At 44.0% G+C, this 23346-nt stretch overlaps 1 protein-coding gene across 1 annotated transcript in view; it reads right to left on the bottom strand.

Moving 5' to 3' along the window:
* The window catches only part of AP1S3 (adaptor related protein complex 1 subunit sigma 3), a 55257-nt gene extending 32404 nt beyond the window's left edge, over nt 1–22853 (bottom strand). The window contains exon 1 of the mRNA XM_059167901.1: nt 22689–22853. Within this exon, the coding sequence (XP_059023884.1) occupies nt 22689–22691 (3 nt within the window). The 5' untranslated portion in view covers nt 22692–22853. The remainder of the gene's footprint in view (nt 1–22688) is intronic.
* Nucleotides 22854–23346: the final 493 nt, after the last annotated feature.

Raw genomic sequence — 23346 nt, 5'->3', positions numbered from 1 at the left:
TTAGCTGTGTTTTAGATCATTTTTGCTATCATTTTATATCATTTTTTTCTTCTTTCTTTTTTTTTTTTAAGTGGGGGAGGTAGAGGGGCAGAGGGAGAGAGAGAGAGAAAGAACCCCCAGCAGACTCCACGCCCACCATGCTGCCTGACACAGAGCTCCATCTCACCACCCTGAGATCATGACCTGAGCCAAAATCAAGAGTCAGATGCTTAACCAACTGAGTCACCCAAGCACCCCCATTTTATATCATCTTAGACTCTCCCTTTTACTTACTTTTGAAAGTTGACTTTATACTTCTGGTATTTAGAATATATTTACATTCTTTTATATACAAGTGGCTGAGATTGTTAATGTTCTTTCTTGGGGCCCCAATAATTTCAGATACCATTCATGTTTATTTTTTACAATATTTGAAGGAAAAAGTAATTGTATAAACAACGTTGCAAGGTTCGCTCAGGCATCATTTCAGGTGGTTTGTATTTTCCTCTTTACATTTGTTTTTTGCAAATTTTCTGTAATAATTATGCATTAGTCATAGTTTTAAAAATTTAAGTGAAGATTGCTAAGGAACTACAGAATACAGTGTCTACCGTAACACAGGAAGGCGAGAACTGGGTTTTCTGGGATGCTGAGCAGCTGGAGGCAGAGCTGTCACTCAGGGGCATGAGAGGGGCCCCAGACTCTGCCACACTCCCCAACCCTGCACCCCACACACCGTGCCCAAGAAAATAAGGCTTTGTGGATGTGAGCCTTAGGTCAAGAAACAGCCCAGTATTTATTAGCATTTCCTTCATCAAAAGTGAAAAAACAGTTAACATAAATTCTTCTCAGAGGAGTATGACCCAAAACACAGGGAGGAAAGCTAGAACTGAGTAGCGAGGTAGCTAGAACTGAGCCTCGACGATCTGGAGAACGCCATCTTGCTCTGATGGCATCACTGGTAGCTTCAAGCCAATCCTATCTATCCCTGAGGCCCCAGGGATCCAGGCTGGGAAGTGCTGCTTCTGCTCCTCCCTAGGCAACCTCCTCCCTTTGGATACATTTTAAATTCTAGGTTATTACAGAGAATTTTTTTTTTTAAGATTTTATTTATCTGACAGAAAGAGAGAGAGAGAGAACAAGCAAAGGGAGTGGCAGGCAGAGGGAGAGGGAGAAGTAGACTTCATGTTGAGCAGAGAGCCCACCGTGGGGCTCGATTCCAGGCTGGGATCATGATCTGGGCCAAGGGCAGATGCTTAACTGAGACACCCAGTCACCCCTATTACTGAGAATTTAATCTAACACTACATGGAAGGGGGATTTGTTTCTGCTTTGGTTATTCCATAGGCCACCAGAAACACAACAGGAGAAAGGATTCTTTTCAAGCACATTTACATGAGAGAGTGGTATACTGTATAATTTCTACTTTTAAACAGCTCATCTTTTTCATTAAGGTAGACCTAAAAAGACCCCTAAATTTTAATACTCTCATGGTAAATCAACTAAGATGCCCTAGACTAATATTAGCACTAGAAAACAATGCAACTCAATTTCCTTAGAATACTCGACATTTTCCTTTCAACGAGTTTTAACAGGTTAGTGAAGTTTTAAGAGACTTGATTAGACAGGTCATAACAATGACCTCATCCATTGCTCCCTTCCATCTGTTCTTAATAAAGCAGCCAGACTGAATAGAGGATAGGTCACTCCCCTGCTCAAAATGTTCTCTCCAAGAAAAAGCCAAGTCCTTACCATGACCCACAAGGCCCTACTCAATGTGCCCCTCCTTATCTCCGCCATCACCAAACACTCTTCCCCTTACTCCCTGTATCCTAGCCACACTACCACACCCTACCTCAGGGCCTTTGTACCAGCTGAGTGGTGCACGAGTCACTCCCTCACTCCATCAAGACTGTTCAAAAATCCACTTCTCAGTAAGGCCTACCCTGACCATTCTATATATAACGTGCTACCCCCACTGGTCTGCCTCAACACTCCTAATCTTCCAACCCTACTCCAGTATTTTTCCAAGTATTTGTCACTTGACATTTTATTTTTTTATTTTTTTAAAGATTTTATTTATTTGAGAGAGAGCGAAAGAACACGAGCAGTGTGTGGGGCAGAGGAAGAAGTGGACTCCATGCTGTGCAGGGAGCCCGATATGGGGCTCTTTCCTGGGACTCCAGGATCACGACCTGAGCCATCCAGGAGCCCCACTTTATTATTTTATTATCGTAATTATTCCATAGTATACAAAGAATGCTCCATGAGGCAGTCCAGAAGTCTTTTGTGTATTGATGTATCCCAACCTTCCAAAACAGTGCCTGGCACATAGTAGGCCCTCAATAAATGCTTTTTGAATGAATGAATGATGATGGCAGATCTGCTCTTGCAGGAAGATAATGAAACAGTAATTTACTCAACAGTAGTTCCATAATACAAGAAAGAAAAGCTAATGTGTAAAATGTAATTATTTAGCTAACAACAGAGCTGTGAGAATTTAGAAGATTAATGTGTAGAATAATATTGATGGGTTTTGAATTATGTCTAAATCAACCACTGCTTCACCTCTTAATGGCAGATTTTTGCCTGTGGGAGAGAAGATAAATTAATTTCTTCCGGGCAATGTTGATATACTATCAGCATGCAAGTATATTCGGTGCCAATCTTTGGTGGATACATCCAGGACAACAGATGAAAAAGCAACATGAGAACACTATGAATTTTTTTTGCTATAAATTTTAGAGTGGAAAAAAAAAAAAAAAAGAATAATCCATCATCTAAAGTCAAAGAAAATCTCCCTTAGCCCATTTATTGGAAAGACTAACAATCATGAAGTAATTGCCATGGGGACGTGACATTTAGTTGATTAACATTTAACTTCTCAACTAGATACAAATATCTGTTCTTCCAGCACATTCGATACTACCCCTCCCAGAAAAGGAGATGATCAACTATCAGAAAAAAGTTACAGCCAAAGAACCTTGACAGCACAACAGGAGACCAGGCTTGCATCTAGCATGTACCTAGATTATGTGGACTACCACGGTACAGCAAGTAGAAAGCAAATCTCTAAACGTTAGCCTGTGAAATTTTAGGTAAGTAAGAAGTAAAAGAATTTTCCTAAAACCATTCATTACAGGTAGCCATTTCACTTTTTTGTTCTCCTGGGAAAACCTTGTTTTAATTCCAAGCCAATATTTTCAGAACAGGGATCCAAGCCTCTGTCAGCATCCATCCCTTCATGTTCTCGTGCTTTTCCAGGTACTGTTCGAATAGTAGAGGAGCGGCAGTGCCCACCTGCTGACTTCAGAGGGAGGTGATAACAGATTCCATCAGCACCAGTATCAAGGGAGCTTAATGGTGGTTTTCTTTTGTTACAGAACCGAGAATGACCTAACAGAACACCATCTAACATCAAGATGCTTTGACATCTTTGTCCATGGCTCTTCTCAAGTCTGGGCTATCTACTGAGTCTACTGGGTCTCCTACTTTTTCTTCAAAAGCAGTCTTTGAGGATTTTTTTGATTGAGAAATGAAAAAAGAGCTAGACGGACCAAGAGCCAAGAGTGAGGTGTTTCAAAATCGGTATATGCACTAAAAATCCCAACGCATGACCAGAGAGCTCACAAAATGCTAAAGCTGGATAGGACTACTGGATACAACCTAACAGAAACTCAGTTCCAGAAGAGAAGGCACTGCCCACAGTTGTATCAGTGGTAAGCAGTTGAGTCAGGATGACTGCCTGGGCATCCTGACCTCAGACACTGTTGTCATGTGTTCCTGACCTCAAACACTGTTGTCATGTGTCTGTGTGTATGTGTGTGCACACACACACATGCATATGTGTTTATTTTAAATTCCAGGTTACAGCTGTCTTTTGACCAAAGCAAAATGCTGCTGGGCTGGTGAAAATTTAGACTAAGTGGCTTAATAAATGACAGAGGGAAATAAATGATACCTGACCCCCTTCTTTCTTTTGCAGTTTTTTGAAATACACTACTATGAAGTTTGCAGCTGGCCCACAGAAGCGCCGTTATTTCCTTTCTTGAAATAACACATGAAGTAATGTCTACTTATCTAAATGCAAAGGTCTGCTGTTCCACTTACCAAAGAAATACTATCCAGAAAAGGCTCAACAAATACTGTGTGATGGAGAGAAATCTCCCAATAAACTAGACAGCCATTATTTTTAATAGACCATTAAAGATTCCTCTCTTACTGGTCCGTTCACTGCAATATTCTATTAAGAAGTGCCTGATCATTTTATTATGGTTTAAAGTTTGGCTCCATTTTTAAGGATTTAAGATTTTTTATTGTAGTACAATATACCTAACATAAAATTTGTCTAAATTTTAACCATTTTGAAATGTATAGTTCCGTGGCGTTAAATACATCCATAACATTGCACAATCATCACCACCATCCATCTCCAGAACTTTTTCATTTCCCCAAACTGAAACTCTGTCCCCCACTGAACTGAACAACAGCTTTCCACTCCTTCCCTCCCCCCAGCCCCTGGCAACTACCATTCTACTTTCTGTCTCTGTAATTTGATACTCTAGATATGTCATATAAGTGAAATCACACGGCATTTGTCCTTTGTGACTGGCTTATTTCACTTAGCATAATGTCTTCAAGGTTCACCCATGTTGTAGCCTGTGTCAGAATATCCTTCCTCTCTAAGTCTCAATAATATTCCATTGTATGTATATATCGCACATTTTATCCATTCATCCACCAGTGGACATTTGGGTTTCTCCCACTTTTGGGTGAATTATGCTGTTACAAACATGGACGCACAAATCTTTTCTTTTTTAAAGATTTTATTTATTTGAGAGAGAGAAAGAGCACTCGCGGGAGAGGGGCAGATGAAGAAGGAGAAGCAGACTCCCCAGTGAGCAGGGAGCCTGATACAGGACTCTACCCCAGGACCCTGAGATCATGACCAGGACTGAAGGCAGACGCTTAACTGAGTGAGCCACCCAGCTGCCCCCACAATCTTTTCAAGTCCCTGCTTTCAATTAAGCATTGAGTACATGCCCAGCAGTGACACTGCTGGATCACATGGTTATTCTCTGATTAATTTTTTAAAGAAACAGCATACCATTTCCATAGCAGCCGCATCATTTTCTATCCCCACCATTTCATTTCAAACCTAAGAATTCCAACTTCTCCACAGCTTCGCCAACACCTGTTGTTTTCCGGGTTTTTTAAATAGTAGCCATTCTATGTTTATTTTTTTTTAAGATTTTATTTATTTATTTGACAGACAGAGATCACAAATAGGCAGAGCAGCAGGCAGAGAGAGAGGGAGGGAAGCAGGCTCCCTGCTGAGCAGAGAGTCCGATGCGGGGCTCGATCCTAGGACCCTGGACCTGAGCGGAAGGGAGAGGCTTTAACCTACTGAGCCACCCAGGCGCCCCCAACAGTAGCCATTCTAATGGCTTTAAGTGCTATCTCATTATCATACCGATTTACATTTCCCTAATGAATCGTGATGCTGAGCTTCATGTGCATGTTGGGTCTTCTTTGGAGAAATGTCTATTCAAGGCCTTTGTCTATTTTTTCATTGAGTTGTTTGGCTCCATTTTTAACAATTTCATCTATACACAACTGTAGATGCTGGGGGCATTCTGGTTTGAGGGTTATTTGGAACATGTGAGTTGTGTTTATGCCTTGGGGCCTCTTAGACATAAGCTGTAGAAATTAGAATATGTGATTTGGTAGGGTTTTTTTTTTTTAAGATTTTATTTATTTTATCTGACAGAGAGACAGCATGCACAAAATGGGGGAGGGACAGAGGAAGAGGAAGCAGCAGACTCCCCACTAAGCAGAGAGACCAACACAGGGCTTGATCCCAGGACCCTGGGATCATGACCTGAGCTGAAGGCAGACTCTTAACAGAATGAGTCATCCAGGTTCCCCAGTGATTTGGTGTTTTTAGGTGCCCTGTGAGTAGTTTAAGCCTTGCTTATTCTCTACCTATTTACTAACTGAGTCAGCAAAATAATAGCCTTAGGAAAAACAACAGAGCCTAGCTGCATCGACTATGGTTCCAGTCCCGGATTTTACCAAGAACCAGTTCCATGAGACTTGGCAACCTAACCGGCATCTCTGGAGTGCTGGACCTGAAATGATTTCCACAATTCCTTTCAACCCCAACCACATGACACTAGATACCTATCGCACAAGGCAACAATAACCACAAATTCTTTCAAATGATAGGATGCAGAGAGTGCTTCTTAGATGGACAGTCATAAAGCAATTTTTCATACTTCTCAGAAACCAAATATTCTAGGAAAACACAAAGTTTTTCTTTAAGATTTTATTTACTATTAATTTGACAGACAGAGATCACAAGTAGGCAGAGAGGCAGGCAGAGAGAGAAAGAGGGAAGCAGGCTCCCCGCTGAGCAGAGAGTCCGATGTGGGGCTTGATCCGAGGACCCCGAGACCAAGACCCGTGCCAAAGGCAGAGGCTTAACCCACTGAGCCACCCAGGTGCCCCACAAAAAGTTTTTCTAACCAAAGTCTTCCCTCCCTGCCCTCCCCCCCCACCACCCAAGATATGAGACCCATTGCTTTCCTGGAATAAGGCAAGCGCGATAAAACATGGTTCTCTTCTACCCTTTGCCCTTAGAGAAGTGGTTTTCAAGTTTGAGGCTTTTTGCTTTTTGGGTTTTTGTTAAACATGAAGTCTATATCTAAACAAAAGTCAGGGACAAAGAGTCAAAAGTGAGAGCTGAGCAGCTCTGGTTAGAAACGTTGGGGGTTTTCAGGGATCTCCACGGAACCTTGCTTGAACACCATTGTCTCATTGGTCAAAGAGCTGGGGGGGTGCGGGTAAAGCCAGGATTGTGCCATGAAGTCACAAAAACAAGTAAACTGGAATCAAAACTGGTCATATAGCCAATGACAAAATAGCCTTTTCTTTTCTTCCACCATTGCCTCATGTATGCTATGCCCTTCTGACCTCCAGTAATGCCAGATAATATCCTCAGAAGCAGAGGTACTCTTCTGAGTGCAAGAGGTAACAAGGAAGGGGCCAGCCTGACATCCACAAAGGATCTCAAACTTAGAATTGTGTATTTATTTAGGAGGTCACAGGGAAGCCCCAGGGAGGCCAAAAGACAGAGATGTTCTTCATACGGGATATAAGCTTGTGCCCATTTCCAGACTAAGCTCCTGGCTGACACAGTGCATCAATACGTGTTTTAAAACATTTTGCAAAACATTTTGCAAAAGGGAAAATGAAAGTGCACGATATTTTATATATGCTACATGCATTCACTTGTTAAGCATAAGGCTTGAAAAACTGCCACAATATTTATAGCCTGGCTTAGCCACTTTGTTTTTTTTTCACATGCCAGTGGCTTCAGAATATGGAAGTGGCCTAGGTTTCAAACCCCTACCCCTGTCCCCTTGTGACTCTCACTAGGAGGAAGAATATGCTAAGTAAGTTTGAGCAAAACCCAGAAAAGAGGCTGCAGTGGGCATAGCTGGAATCATTGAGTATCTCACACTCCACTCTCTTAACAATGGGAAATGGTTATTCTCTGCCTTTTGTTCTCTGTTCTGCTCTGTCTAGTTCAGAGCCTGCAGCCTAGGAACAGAAACCACACCCATCAGAATTGAGTTTAATAAAGAGGCAAAATGACAAAGGGTTGGTCTTTCTGCTTCTCAGACATCACAATATTCTGAAACCAAAAGTATTTGAAAGTAACATTTAAACCATCCATGGTCACCATTCCAGGGGCATGTGGCCAGGACCACTTTTCCAAAGACCCTAACAAACTTCAGGAACAAAATTTTCACTGGTCATGGGAACATTCGCCATTTGCAAAACAGGCTCATGCTTCAAATACAGAAACTCTTGTTTGTACTTCAATCAAAATGAGGCTTGCATATTAAACTAAAAAATATAGCAAGAATTCTAAGACTGTACAAGAGATTTCAGGCTGACAGTAATAACAGAGACCCAACTTTATTTTAAATGAACGTGATTTAATTTTTGACTTGGACTTTTAATTCATTTTACCAATAGGGCTTCATAGAGTTAGTAAAACAATACCACTACTTCTATAAATATTCTATAAACCACACTGGAAAACATCTGAATATGTTCTGCTATAAAACTAAGGACAGTCTTTGATGCTTCTTGCATGGTAACTTTTAGTCATGGGCTCATGTAGGATACACATTCTTTGGGAGGAAGAATCTGGAGGAGGTAAGTCTGGGAGAAACTGTCCAGGGTTGATTTTGGATTCGATCCAGAGAAAGCGGAGAGACTGGGTTAACTAATTCCAGAAAAACCCAAGTAATAATTCTTTTAGGTTCTGATTTAACCTTCAGATAATAATCATTTTCCTTAAAGGTTTATGAACCAACTTCAGACCTTGGCACTAACTAACCTCAAATGAATGATACACAGATTTGTAAACCAACTTAACATGTGGACCTTGTCAGAAAAACTAAAGCAAAGGATCCAAGCTTCCGAAGAAATCTAAAAAGGTTTTAATTCCACAGCAACGAATTCAAGCCCATTAACCATTCTTATGTGTGCATTACTCTGCATTCCACAGAACACTATCCTACCAGACAGAACTTTATCATCTTAGTTTAATTGGCTAATGAAGAATGGGATATAACACAGGTGATGATAAGCCTCTATGACAGAAAGTGGATAATTATTCCTTTCATCTCCATACATGTGAAAACAACCACTTCAGTTGGTCACTTGTCAAAAGTAAATCAAGAGATCACAGGGCCTCTTTCTGAGCAAAGTCAGGGCTCCAGGCCATGGACACGCTGCGTTGCTAAGAGAAGCAGGAAGTGTGAGTAGCCACAAGCCATCACAATCACGATAACTACCAGCAGGAAACAGATAGTGAATGTTGATACGAGGCCCCAGACAGATGTCCTGGAATACCCATGTCAGTGACTAACCTCAAAGGTAGTCATTGGCAGAGAGGGATTCCAACACAGATACATCTGGCTCTAAAGCCTGAGGTCTTGCCACCATCCACATATCAATCCTTCCTTCCTTTGAATGTGCACAGCATACATGAGACTGCTAGTTACAGCTCCCCAGCCTTCCCTTTAGTCTGTGTTAAATAGATGCATAACACTACCATCTACAACACCATGCAATCGAAGACTACAGGTAATCCTCATAACCTGACAATTAGAATAAAATAGATTAGCTAGATTAGCTCTCTACAGAAGACACAGTCCAATCAACCATGGTGTGGTCATTCCACCTCAGGGACAGCAACCAGAAGAAGGCTTCAGGATCTACTCAACAGTAGCTTGTCTGACGACAGCTGTGTTAGCAGCAGTGGTCTGCTCAAACCTTGGGAAAAAAAGACAATTTGGAAGAAGTTGTGAACACAGCTCCAGGAGAAAAGATGCCCTGTCTGGCCTCTGTAACTTCTCAGGGACCCCTTCCTTCAGGAGGACTCCAGTCTGCTGACCATGGTTGAACACAGTATTCCACATGACAATTATACTTATCAATAAAAACGACCCATTGCATGGCGGGTACGGTTTGGGGCACATTTACATATATTATACTGTTGAATCCACACACTTAGGTGACGTATTATATTGAAGATAAAAGACATTATGTTTCTGACACTTAAAAGACTTTCCTGGAGTCATCAAGAAATATAGGTCTAGGCATTGCATTCGGGGGGAGGGGGTGCGGGGAGGGGTGGTCATTGCAGTCCACCACGTGTCCACAGGACTGAAGATGGGCTTAACATCTTCAATTTGAACAACTGTTTTTCTTTTATGAGATCTCTCAAACAGCATGAAGTATTGGGGGCGGGTGTTTGTTTTTTGTTTGTTTGTTTTTTAAAGATTTTATTTATTTATTTGCCAGAGAGGGAAAGAGAGAGTGAGCACAGGCAGGCAGAGTGGCAGCAGAGGCAGAGGGAGAAGCAGGCTTCCCACCGAGCAAGGAGCCTGATGCGGGACTCGATCCCAGGACGCTGGGATCATGACCTGAGCCGAAGGCAGCCACTCAACCAATTGAGCCACCCAGGCGTCCCTGTTTTTTGTTTGTTTTTTTAAGGGAGAATACAACAGATATTTTGGGGTCACTTTTGCTGGAAATAACAATTCTTTACATCACCCAGTAGAGAAACTGGCAATGTTAGAAAAGCACACTCTATTTTCTCACTTCTTTCCCTTGCACAACATCTTAAATTGTTATTTTAAAATCCAGAAATCAAATCTAATTTTAGCAGTGTGTAGCTACAGAAGAAGTGATGAAGTCATTGGCACCCATAAATGTGTGAGTTGGCAGTCAAACTGATATTTAATCATAAATCTTTCAATGATGTTATAAAAAGATACCATCCCAAGATGCATTGGTCAGTTCTATCTCAATAAAACTGGGGAGAAAAAAGATGCTTTTGTAAAGAAAAGGAAGTCCTACTCTGTTCATGAATGTCTTCTTTTGCAGCTAATAAAAAGAACTTCACAGCTTTTGGGGGTCACTTTTGCTCAAGGTCTAAAAATTTTAGCTCCCACAGTCAAGACTCTACTACAGAATATAATTCTAAATTGGAAGTATGTCATAGAAGCATTCAGGTTGTAGATATTTGCTAAAAATACAATGATTATTGAAAAGCTATTCTGTTCTTTGAACTCTTACTGATAAAATGTAGTTATATTCACTGTGTATAAGAAGGAACTCGGGAAAATGAGATTTAAAGGCTGGTTTTATTAAAAAGTTTTTTTTTGTTTTTTTTTTTGGTTGTTTTTTTTTTGGTGCAAAATGGTGGCTTATTAAAGAATGGGGGCAGGAGCTGTGGGCAGAAAGAGCTGCTCTAAAAAGTCTTAATGTCACTGTGTTAGCAAGATTTAGTGTGGTCTTTAAAACCTCAGCATTTTGACCCTGAAACTGATCTACATGGGGCGGAGATAGCACCAATGCAAATTTTATTGGGATAATGTTTGCTAAGCTAGTTACTCCAAAAATTACTTTCTACCATGATTTAAAAGACACTTTTGATATGGACTTTACTCATAAATATGGATAAACATCACTTAATCAGACAAGCCTATTATTTCAAAGAAGGTCATTCTGAACCTTTTTCTCAGAACAAACGTTATTTCTCTCACAGATCTAGACAAGGAGCCAAAGTTGAAGCCTTCACATTCAGTCCTGCATGCTTCAAAATGTTTTATTTTTAAGTAAGTGTAATGTTTGAATTTTAATAGGCATTGACATATAGCCGCTCAATAAATATTTACTGCCTGAATTTTGTTTTAAAATGATCATAGACAGGATGCCTGGGTGGCTCAGTGGATTAAGCATCTGCCTTTGGCTCAGGTCATGATCCCAGGGTCCTGGGATCAAACCCCACTAGTGGGGCTCCCTGCTCAGCAGGGTGCCTGCTTTTCCCTCCACCTGCCAGTCCCCCTGCTTGTGCTCTCTGTCTCTCTGTCAATCTGACAAATAAATAAGTAAAATCTTTAAAAAAAATAAAGTAAAATTATCATACACAAAGATAGGCTCAAGTTCTTCTGAAAAATGGGTATAGTTGTTCAACTTACTTAAGACAAAGAAGATGAACATAAAACTTTACATTTCATTTTAACACCTCAAATCAATAGCATCTGCCTGTATACATACTACCCTCCACCATCCAAAAATACGACAGAGGGACAAGGAGTTAGTTTAGGCCCTTGTCCCAAGCAGGGCTTGTCACACTGCTCATCGTCCACATCTATGAAACGCTGGCCCTGAACAGAAGAGAAAAAAAGCCAGACCTTCCTGGATGGTCCTCCAGATGAATGACATGGAGAAAATCTCCTGTCTTTCAACACCCTCCACCGAAGTACTCCACTTTTTCTTCTGTACTAGATATCTGGGTATTTTGGAGAAGTGTGTGTGTGTGTGTGTGTGTGTGTGTGTGTTTTGTGTTTTCCAAACTTGTTCCCCCACGCACCCATGCCAGGCGGCTTCCCACCCTGAAGCACCTCCTGCCCAGACCGGTCTCACCATCTGGCCCCTCCTCCCTGCCCATGTCTGAAATAGGCTTCTCCCCCAAAGCAGTAACATGCTTTCAGGACTCCTGTCCAGATGTCTGTCCACTTCCCTATGAACCCTAGCCCCTGCGGACCACAGCTTCATTTCCAACATTCTTTGAAGAAAGCCACAGTTTACGGTAGCATACAAGCTGCTCTACTTACATGTTCCCCCCCCCTCCACGCCCCCCACCATGGGGTCAGAAGCATTATCAGTTCTGTTTCCTTTCGAGCTCCTTCTTCATCTCCAAGTCTGGGTTTAGACCACAGTAGGTATTTGGTAATTTTTACCTAAAGCAAAACAATAATGCTGTGCTTCTTTTACACTTGACCTGACTGAGGCCAAAACTGCACCTACTACCATGCCTAGACTCTGTCAACAAACAGATGTGTGAGCCGCGCAAGTGACTCACTAACTAGTTATGTGCGCTCGGAGTTGGTGGGGTCATCGTTCCTTCGGGCCGGCTGCAGCCATGAGAGCTCCACCTGCACGCTGCACGGAGGACAAGCCCAAACCTCATCGGCAGCAACACAAGGACACACGGGTCAGCAACTGGGCATCGGGCCAGCCCTGCCTCGGATTCTGACCCGTTCGGAATAGTGTGTTAGGTTCGGAGAGGCAGAGGATTTTCTTGTGGCTCATCACAGACTGTGAGAGCCAGAAAGGATTTTTAAGAGACTATGCCTCAGGTCCATGCTTGCTTCCTGGGACAGCAAGGACAGGCCCAGGGAGGTAGAGGAGTGGGGAAGGTAAGAGCAATGAGCAGAGCTGGGTGACGGCCCGAGTCCCCTTAGCTCCAGGGCAGCCATCCTTCCAAGTGTTAGGCTCTTCTGTCTTTCTAGTGATGTCTCTTATGCTACTATTAAAATGACCTTTCCTTCTCTTCTCAAAACTATATGAAAGTGGTAGAAGAAGTGGAGACAGAGCTGCAGGGTAGGCGAGGGAAAGAACAGCAGAGGGTGTTTTAGAGATATACAAGGGAACTAACCCACTTGGGAGACCACACACACACACACACACACACACTCTCTCTTAAACACACCTGCAATTTCAGTAACACTGCACCTTGGCTGGTAAGAAGGCAACTCATCTCCAAAACCAAGCAGTGGAATGAAGGAGTGAAGTGAGATGACTCCTGACTTTGAACAAGCCTCAAGCACTTTTGATCCATTTTCCCAAAGCTTGAGGAGGGTATTAACATCTTTCTTACCTCTAAAATTTAAAAAAAAAAGAAAAAAAAAAAACAAACTTTGTCCTTTTGAGCTACCTGGAAAATCCACCTGTGAGAAAGACTCCTTCCTAGATAATACCAGATGAATCCTGGGCTAGTGGGGCTGACAAGGGGTGTCAGTGAGACACCAGGCTCTCCTCCAGGATTTGCATTTCCTTTTAACAGCCTGTCTTTACAGTCTGCTTATTAACCCCTTCCACTGACACACATATCAGCACCCACACAGTATGCGCTCTTCTGAAAAGCGGAGGGCAGGATCGCCCTGCCCTTCTGGACTCAGTCCTGAGCCTCTCTCTCTCCCACGAGCCCCTCCCAAGTCCTGCGCCACGGAATTCCTGCAGCAATTATATAATCTGAACGACACACTTTCGTGCTTAATTGTCCACTCCCACACTCATCTAGATTTGCTACGCATGTCACAAATGTCTTCCCAACGACACGAGTGTCTTATAAATCAAGGAACAGATCTTACACCTGTGGGTTTTGCTTTTCTAATAACCTCCCCAATTAAGAACTCAAAGAAGAGGGGTGCCTCAGTGGCTCAGTGGGTTAAGCCGCTGCCTTTGGCTCAGGTCATGATCCCAGAGTCCTGGGATCGAGCCCCACATCGGGCTCTCTGCTCCACGGGGAGCCTGCTTCCCCACCCCCACCCCCGGCCTACCTTTCCATCTACTTGTGACCTCTGTCTGTCAAATAAATAAATAAAATCTTTAAGAAAAAAAGAAAGAACTCAAAGAGGAAAGCAAGTGAGGAAAAAAAGAAAAAAAACCCTGAAAAGTGATTCACATATTATTTCTTCATTTATCACTTCCTCTGGACAGAGTAATCAATTGGGAATATACCAACAATACCTGTTAATCATTTAACTTTTGTCTCATAGTAAATACGCCTCTCACTAGGTTTTTTTCCTGGAGTCTTCTGAGAGGCAGACTAGCTTTCGGTTCTGTTTCAAATCATTTAAGGAGCAAAAAGATACTGGAAATAGCAAACATTCCAGGCAACCTTTCACTACGACTTTGAAGTCGAATGAAACATTAATATCTTGGGACCCTATTCGTATTTCATAGTGATGCTTATTTGATCTTTTTTAATGCGAATTTTTTTGTGATCAGGAACAAATTTGGTTTGAGAGACTATGCTTAGTATGCAAACTTCAGCACCCTGCATGGTAATGACCACTTAAATGTTGATTAAGAACTTTCATTTTTTTCCTACAGCAGCCTACCTAGCTAGCACTCATTAAAAATCTGTCCCCAGGGCCTTTATACCTTGACAATGATGTCTACAGCCTGAACAAAATTTGTTAGGAGGCGGGAGATGGCATATCTGTCAACTTCTTTCAAAGTTCAGGTTCAATATGAGAGACAGATCTGCCTGGCTATACAGTTAAGTCTCCCCTTCCCTCTTAGCTTTTTACCAAGACAGTTGATGTAGATTATCTGAATCCTTAAAATACAGAAGTCATGGGACTGAATAAACTTTGAAAGGTAGGACTCATGCACCCTGCACCTAGAATTGAGGACTTGGCTTCTTAGTAAAGAAACTGAAAGTACTTGTCTAAGAAATAAAAGAAAAATGTTTCAGACCTACACCGGGTAATTGAATCCCACTGGGAAAACTAATCTTACAATAACCCTTACCTTCTCCCACCTCCCCAGTGTCTACAGTCTATGATATTTTGTTCCGTTAGTTCATTGGTTCAGCTAAGTTTCCTAGGGAGAGAAAAATAATAAAAAAAAACTTTATGAACTATTTTTAAACATTTTTTTTCCTGCTTCTCTTAAAAATAGCCTTGCTTACATTGATGGAATGCGTTCTAGGTGCCAGGACTCACGCAAAGGGTTTGTTTGGACTGAATTATCTTGTTCGATCTTCAGGTAAATTGAGGAAGTGGGCCCAGTGTGAGAGGGATAAGCAGAGTGGTCAAGATCACAGAGCTTACATGCAGGGCCTTAGGCTGTCTGCCTCATCTCATTCTCTTCCTGGACACATTGCCCTGACATCTGACACCCGCCTCTGCAAGTGGCTGCAGACGGTGGAGGGGGTGGGGGGGGACACGCTGGGCAAAATGCCCTCTGTGTCACTTCCACAAGGAACAAGCAGCTAAATATTTACACAACAGAGATGTGTCTTCCAACAGCATGTCCTGTCCCCCTGATGAAATTCTGACACTTCTCTTAAAAGTCAACATTTTTTTCAAGTCTTTTCTAGTTTCACCTGCATAACAAAAAGTTGATACCTTTTTTTGTTCCTTTTCTTTTTTTTTTTTTTTCAGGAAGGCAAGGGAAGCTGGGGGTGTGCAACAGACACTGAAATTGGGGGCAGAATAATTCAGTGATAGGGGCGCCTGGGTGGCTCAGTGGGTTAAAGCCTCTGCCTTCGGCTCAGGTCATGATCCCAGGGTCCTAGTCTGCTTCTCCCTCTCTCTCTCTGCCTGCTGCTCTGCCTACTTGTGATCTCTATCAAATAAATAAATAAATAAATAAATCTTTATTTAAAAAAAAAAAAAGGATAATTCAGTGATAATCAGAATCTGATACCACATTTGATGGGGCCTCTGGGTTTTTTCAGAGACATGACTTCTTAATCTCCACTGGAATGTCTGGCTCTCTATTGAATGCAGAGAGGCCAACCCCAGGTGATCTGACAGCCGTCTCTGTACTTTAATGGTTTAGTCCTATGAAGCAACCAGAAACATTGAACATTGTTAGCATAAGTTTTGAGAGTCACTGAAGTGAGAGAGATGAATCAGAGTTTTGCCCCCTCAGCTATTCTCGATTCTTACATGAAAGCAAGGTACAAACAGAAATCTCAGATATCTGGCCAAGAGCTCAAGTTAGAGAAAGCCTCTGTGTATGTTTGTGTGTATCTGTGTGTGTGTGCGTGTGTGTGGATGCGTGCGCGTGCATGCGTGTGCATATTTTCAGGGAACTTCTGTTTCCATCCAAATTCCAGACACACCCAACCTTAAAAAGTTACAAAAATAGGGGAAAATAAAATAGAGTTTTGTTGGAGAAGTAATATAAATAACAAAATTTTTAAAAGTCATTTTTTATATAATTTAAAAAACATGACATTCCAACAGAGGAAACTGAATGGCCGAATAGAGCATACAATAAAGAGTGAAACTTTATCACACTAGATGTTTCGAGCCCTTCTCAGAAAGAATCACTGTTTCTTGTATACCCTGCTAGAAGTCCCCAGTTTCTATATGGGCATATCTGCCTTATTTTACACAAATGGGGAGCTAATTTACAGGATTTATGTTGATATATGATACCACACCCAGATTTTTAGGGCCGACCAGGGAGGGGCTGAAGAAGCCATGACGTCTGGCACCCAAGTCTCCATGTGACATGGACAAAGGCAATGCCTGGAGAAGGGTATGGATCCTGAACTCTCTGTCCAGCCAGAACTGGTTCAGGAAGTGACCAAGAACCAGCTGAGGAGCCTGGATGAAGGGACCCTCCTCCTTAGGCCACAAAGGGTTGAAATGGCAGAGGCTGACATAGCCACCAAGGCCAGGACTGCTCCTAATTCCACATGCCCCAACTGGTCCCTACATTGCCCACGTCAGAAATGTCCGCAACTTCCATGGAGTAAAAAAGAGATGATGATTTTCTAATGCCTTATAATAGCTTCTTCTGTGTAATTGATACAAAATATTTAGAAAGTTCAGAGAACTTCCCGCCAAGAACATGGGCTCCAGGAAAGCATGAGCTTCCGGTTTATGTATGCAACCTCTGGGGCCTAGACCCAGGGCTAGTTTCCATGAACACAGGGTCCTTACCCGGAGCCCTGAGTTCAGAAGGATCCTAAACTTGGTTTGATGCTCTGCAGTCATCTGGAAATTCTTAGTAATTTTGAACAAGGGACCCCACATTTTCATTTTCTATTGGGTGCCACAAATGATAAAGCCAGTCCTACCCGAAGCACTGCCTGTCATAGGGCAGGTGTCCAATTCATTTGTCAAATATACAGTGAAGTAATGGAAGTTACCTTAGAACACAGGTCAACAAACCATAGCCTACAGCCCAGTTCTGGCCCTCCACCTGTTTTTATAAATAAAGTTTTATTAAAACATAGCCACACCCATTTGCATCTTGTCCATGACTGCTTTCACTCTGTAAGAGAAGAGTTAAGTGACAATGCCAGAGACTAGAGGACCAACAAAGCCTAAAAATACTTCCAACCCAACCCTTTACAGAAAAATTTTTCTGACCCTTGCCTTAGAACACCAGCTCAACTTTTCTGTGAGATGTAGTGTGCTAATCTTAAGCAGTTGGCCATAAACAAGATATTTCTTGGGTTTTTATATTTAAAGTTTGTACAAATTTTGCATCTTGGACCCAAATGCATTCGTGATTTTGTGTAGAGGTTTTTAATCTAAGATGATCTGTATATGTCACATTTATCCCTTGCTGTTCCCTCTCTATAAGAATGAGTAGAAGAGGGACGCTCAATCAGTTAAGCGTCTGCCTTCAGCTCAGGTCATGATCCCAGGGTCCTGGGTTCCCTGCTCAGCAGGGAGCCTGCTTCTCCCTCTCCCTGTTGCTCCTGCTGTTTGTGCTCTTGTTCTCTCTCTATGTCTCTCTGACAAATAAATAAAATCTTTAAAAAAAAAAAAAAAAAGAGCAGAAGCACAGCAGCTTGCAAGCAATGGCCTCAGTTTCCCCTCTTTTTTTCTTTTTTTAAAGATTTATTTATTTATTTATTTGACAGACAGAGATCACAAGTAGGCAGAGAGGTAGGCAGAGAGAGAGGAGGAAACAGGCTCTCTGCTGAGCAGAATGCCCGATGCTGGGCTCGATCCCAGGACTCTGAGATCATGACCCAAGCTGAAGGCAGAGGTTTTAACCCACTGAGCCACCCAGGCGCCCCAGTTTCCCCTCTTTAATGACACAGTGTGGAAAGAAAGCTCCTGTAGCATTTAAGTATCCACACACCTACCATTTCTTACCAGCTCTGAAGTCCTCCTGGAAAAGATCCATCAAGGACATTAAATTATGGAATCCTGAATGCCCTTTTTGACCTAACGTACTATAGGCCTGTGTCCCATCACACTGAGAGACTAAGGAAAGCTTGTATTCTTTTCCCCCAGGCACATTTCAAAAACTCCTTAGAGACAGCCATTTCAAATCTGAGTTCTCAGGCTTGAGACTCAGAGTTTTTCCAAAGGCCAGGTTCCTCATAATAGTCAATGGGATTTCATTCCTACTGTAAATAATTTGCAGCACTCCTTTCTCATAGTTAAAATCCACAATTTATCCTGCTATCAGGAGCCACATAATGAGCACATTTTCTCCAGCTGGTCAGGATGCTGGCAAGACAGCTAAATCCAGCCTTGAGATGATTCAAGGGGCTTTGCGCCTGGCTTCTGTTTACATTCTCTCTTGCCACAGGATCTGGGGGATCCAGGTAGTCAACGGGAGTTTATCCTGGGTCAATGACTATGATACTTTGGGGAAAACAAAGAATTCCATTAGAGAAGAACAAGATATGCCAGAAAGGAGACTTTCTCAGAGGCAAGTAAGGGTCCCAGGAAAGAAGTGACCCCAGGGGAGTCTTGGACCACTGGGGGAACCTTTGGCCACTGTAACTACAAAATAACATCGAAGGAATGAGTCTTGGAGATACCCAAAACTGCTTATCTCTAGGGACTCGTCAAGGAGTTCTCTTTGCTGGTGTTAGGGGATAGAGTGAAGAGGAGGGTTAACTTTGGTCGATAATGAAATCATTCATGGGACCCAAAAGGACACGCTGAAAATGCCCTGTGGGAAATACACAACCTGCTGACCATTTCCTTCCAGCTGCTGTTAGTAAAATGCCATAGAAAAATCACAAGCTATTCATGGTACTTGCCACAGAAGCCAGTCATGGGAACTCAAAAGTAAAATTCCTTCAAGGGGTAAATACAAGTCTCACTGATGTTGCTGGGAGACCCTGGAGAAGGGCTGTGGTGGTTTACCCTCTGGGGACAACTGAATTCCACAGAGGGGCAATCCCCTCCCCTATTCCCAACCCTCTCTACTCACCTCTGGCCACACTCACCTCTGGCCAGCAGCCCAAACCAAGCCTCGGAGCAGGAAGGCACTCATTACTATAATAAATGACTTCACCCTCGAACTACAACTTAAACTACCAAAATAACTACACACTTATTATAATTCCCTTAAGGTGGGACAATTAAATTGATACACTGGGTGGGGAGAGAGGGATCATAGCAGGATACAGGTTGTTCGACTTCTCCCCCTCAGCCTCTGCACTCCCCGTCACCCTTCCTATTCCCACATAATACAATGAGATGAGAATGATCATGCGCAACTGTGAATTACTTGATTTAGGGAAAAGGTGCATTCATGCTGTTTCAAACTAACAACCGTTCTGATAAAGAAATGGCTTCACAGTTCAGCTCGGGAAGCTCTCTCTATCTCTCTAAAGGAAGATTTAAAATCACACCAAAGAATCCATTTTTTTTTTCTTCTTTTTTTAGTGTAAGCAAATCTCACTTGGGATAAACAACATCCATTATGAGAACTGGCTCTGCAACACAAGATGATTCATATTTCAAAAAACTCTGAGCTTCTTTCAATGGGTAATTCCTCTATTTTGTTGACAATGTGGTTTAAAAAGTCACTTCAACTTTTCAGAAGCATACAGACTAGATAGAGCAAAACTGACTTGCGTTTTTACTAAAGGTGTTCCCGCAGCTTTTTAAACATCACCCTTTAAATCCTCACCGCTACCTTTTTACAGAAAAACAGAACAAAGAAACAAAAGAAAATCCTCCTTCTTCCAACAACATTGTCAACCATTCAATAGTAAATTCTTCCCGCTAAGATGTTTAAATACACTGGGCTCAGAAACCACGGGATTCCTTGAAACACAATAACCCTACGTTGTTCTCCATGCCAGAGGTTTCAAAAACAAAGACAGGCTACAGAAGTACAAAGTTGATTCAAACAAGATACTCCAGATACAAACACAGTCCTGAGATTCAGGAGGTATGAAGCCTCTGTGCTAGAAATCTGGACCACCCACACAAGGGAATGAAGAACCATTTCCTTGGGGAGGTAGCAGACGGGATGCTGTAAGCCATCTTCCAGTTTCCTAGAGTGAGAGTTGGCAACAGTCAGGAATGGAGCAGGAGAAAAACAAGGAGTCAGCAAGTGGCCCTCCAGGAAAGGCCAAAGCTGCTGGGGGAGGGGGGGGTTACCTCGTGGCAGGAAGAACAGATAACATGCCATAGTCCCTGAGCTCTTACAGCGGGCAAAGCTGCTCTAAACTCATTCACTTGCATTGACTCACAGAGCCTGTCTCTTACTCCTTTACACTCTTAAAAATAGATGGCCCCCAAGACCTTTTATTTATGTAGGTTGTTTCCTTTGGTACGTACTGTAATACACATTTAAATGGGAAAATTTTTTAGATATTTACTAATTCATTTTTAAGTAGTATTACACATTAACAGAAATGACTTTCTCATGGACAGTCACAATATTTTCCAAAGAAAAAAAAAAAGAAAAAAAATTGTGAGAAGAGTGGCACAGTTTTTTCAAATCCCCTTCATGTGCGGCTCAATCAAAGGCAGCTGGGCTCTCTGAGCTGCTTCTGCTTTCAAACTGTCACACTATCCCAGGGCATGTTGGCCTCAAGCAAACGCCACACTGAGTCACATAGGGAACAAATATGAAAAAGGCAAATAACATCATAGTGCTATTATGAACTATTATGAAAATACTTGGGTCTTGCAGACCTCTGAAAAATTTTAGGGACTCCTTAGGGTCCCCAGACTGCACTTGGAGAACTCCTTCTTATTATCCCCATTTCGCAAATCAGCAAATCGGCACAGAGAGGTCAAGGGGACTGTGCAAGGACACACTGCTGAAACAGGTCAGAGCAGGTAAAAGGCAAAGAGCATAATACTTACCTTTATCCGATTGCTGCAAGGATTACCTGAGACGGAGAACGGGAAGGGTTGAGCATCCCACCCGGCCCATCAGGTGCTCAATAACAACATGAACATTTCTGTTGGGCAAGGCCTGGTGGAAAAGCTAGGGAAACTTCACATACTTTTGATTACCTGATTATATGACACCAGCAAGGAAAAAGAAAACTCCACAGCAAGTACTGTCTAGAGCAAGGTTCCTGCCCCTGCTCTCAGGGTGGAAGTAGCATTTGGTACTCAGAAATGCCAGAGCGGTATTCCGCAAATGATAACGGCGAGCTAGACACACTGTCACCGTGTTCCTTGGGAAACCAGAGCAAGCCAACAGAGCTGCTCCATTATTTACAGCCTTCTTTTTGCATCCCACTGTCCTTACAAGGAACCCTCAACAAACAACCAAGCCACCTCTAGTCTGTGCAACCAGACCTCCTCCAGGAACCAGCATCTGTGGCCCTCCTGTCCAGGGGCTGAGCACCCCACTGCACTCCTTCCCCACCGATTTTCTGAACCCACAGGCGCTCCCACTCCTGCCTGAAGTGGGGGCTCAAGCCCTCAGAGTGCAGGTCACTTCTGTTCCTGCTTTCTTTTGGGAAGTGAAGTCACCTGGGGAAGTGGGACCCCCGTACTCCCAAAACACAAACCCCAGACTGAAGGCGTTGGTAGAGGCGTGGGAAGCTACTGTTTTCATCCAACTGCTGGCCAGGATCTCTCACCTGGAGCACCAAAACTCCTCTCCCTGTGTCTCCTTGTTTCTACATGGACACCCCTCCTCACACACACCCCAGTTCACTCTCCACCAACAGCCTGAAGCATTTTTTTTTCCCAGTGTAGAAGGAATGAGGTCTGTGATCTTGCTAAAACTCTCCCAAGACTCAACTCCGTGGGAATAAAACCCAAACTCCTTCAAACTTGGCTTCTAGGACCCGCCTCAACCGGCTCTCTGGCCTCCGTCTATCTTCCTGATACAAGCCAGGGTTTCTTCTCTCTCGGGCCCTCGCTCTGTCCGCGCCCACTACGGGCAGGGCCCCTTCAGGACCTCCAACAGCTCAGACGTCCCCTCCCCAAAGAGGCCTTCCCCGCCACCTCCACCCCTCCATCCGGTGTAGCGGAGACTTCAGAGCGCTCACTCGCAGAGGTACCCTTTAATTCCCGGCAGACGACACGCCTCCCTGCGCACCCGCAGCCTCCTCCGAGAACGTAAGCACCCCCCACCCCACGCCAGCACAGGTCCGCCGGGTCCCCCGCGACGCCGGGAGCCTGGCCCCGTGCCCCGCACGCGCGACGCGCTCAGCGAGCGACAGAATGAATGAAGGAGCTGCGCTCGTGGCCGCGGCAGTCCCGGCGGGCGTCCGGGTGGCCCGCGCGTCCGCCCCGTCCGGCGGCTGGACCGCAGGCGCGCGCGGGCTGGAAACCGTTCGCGGCTTCCGCCCACCCCCGGCCCCGCCGCCGCAGGTGCCTCCCGCCGGCGCGCGCTCCAGGCTCACTCACCATGGTGGCCGGGCCTCCGCCGTCCCCGCCCGCCGAGCAGCGAGCGGCGAGCGGCGAGCGCGGTGGTCACGAGGGCGCGAGGCGAGCGCAGGAGCCGGGCGCGGCTGACAGGTGAGGTGCCCGCCTCAGACCATGGCTGCTTCCCACAATGCCCTCGAACGGAAAGTTCGCAGACTCCTCCCCGCGCTCCTCCCCTCTCCCTCCTACCCCTCTCCCTCTTCCTCCTCTCCCTCCTCCCCGGCTTTCTCCTCCCCTCCCTCCTCCACTTCCTCCTCCCCCTCCTCCTCTCCCTCACTCCCCCGGCCCCGCGCCGCGGCTCTCCCAGCCCGGCGCCCCGAGGGCGGCAGCAGGTGCACTGGCACCTGCCGCGCGCCTCTGCACCCCCGCACTGGGAAGCGCTGAGCAGGGAGCCCCGAGGGGGCTGCTTTCCGGATTCTGCCGGGGGAATGTGTCATTCATTTATTTGAGAAACGTGTATCTGCCCTGGCCCTTGCGAATACACTTAGGGAAAGCGGCAGAGGCAGGCTAGTCCTAAACCGCGAGGAGAAGCAGTGGTTGGCACATCCGGAGCTAGAAGCCCTGATTTCTTTCTTTCTTTATATCCTTTAATCCTGAAATCCAAGGACACAGATTGCTTTCTACAGGCCCGGTTTTATAA

This window comes from Mustela lutreola, chromosome 3 (assembly GCF_030435805.1).
Source record: "Mustela lutreola isolate mMusLut2 chromosome 3, mMusLut2.pri, whole genome shotgun sequence".
Taxonomy (NCBI): Eukaryota; Metazoa; Chordata; class Mammalia; order Carnivora; family Mustelidae; genus Mustela; species Mustela lutreola.
Note: the sequence above shows the minus strand (reverse complement) of the source record. Positions and strands in the feature narration are given on the sequence as shown.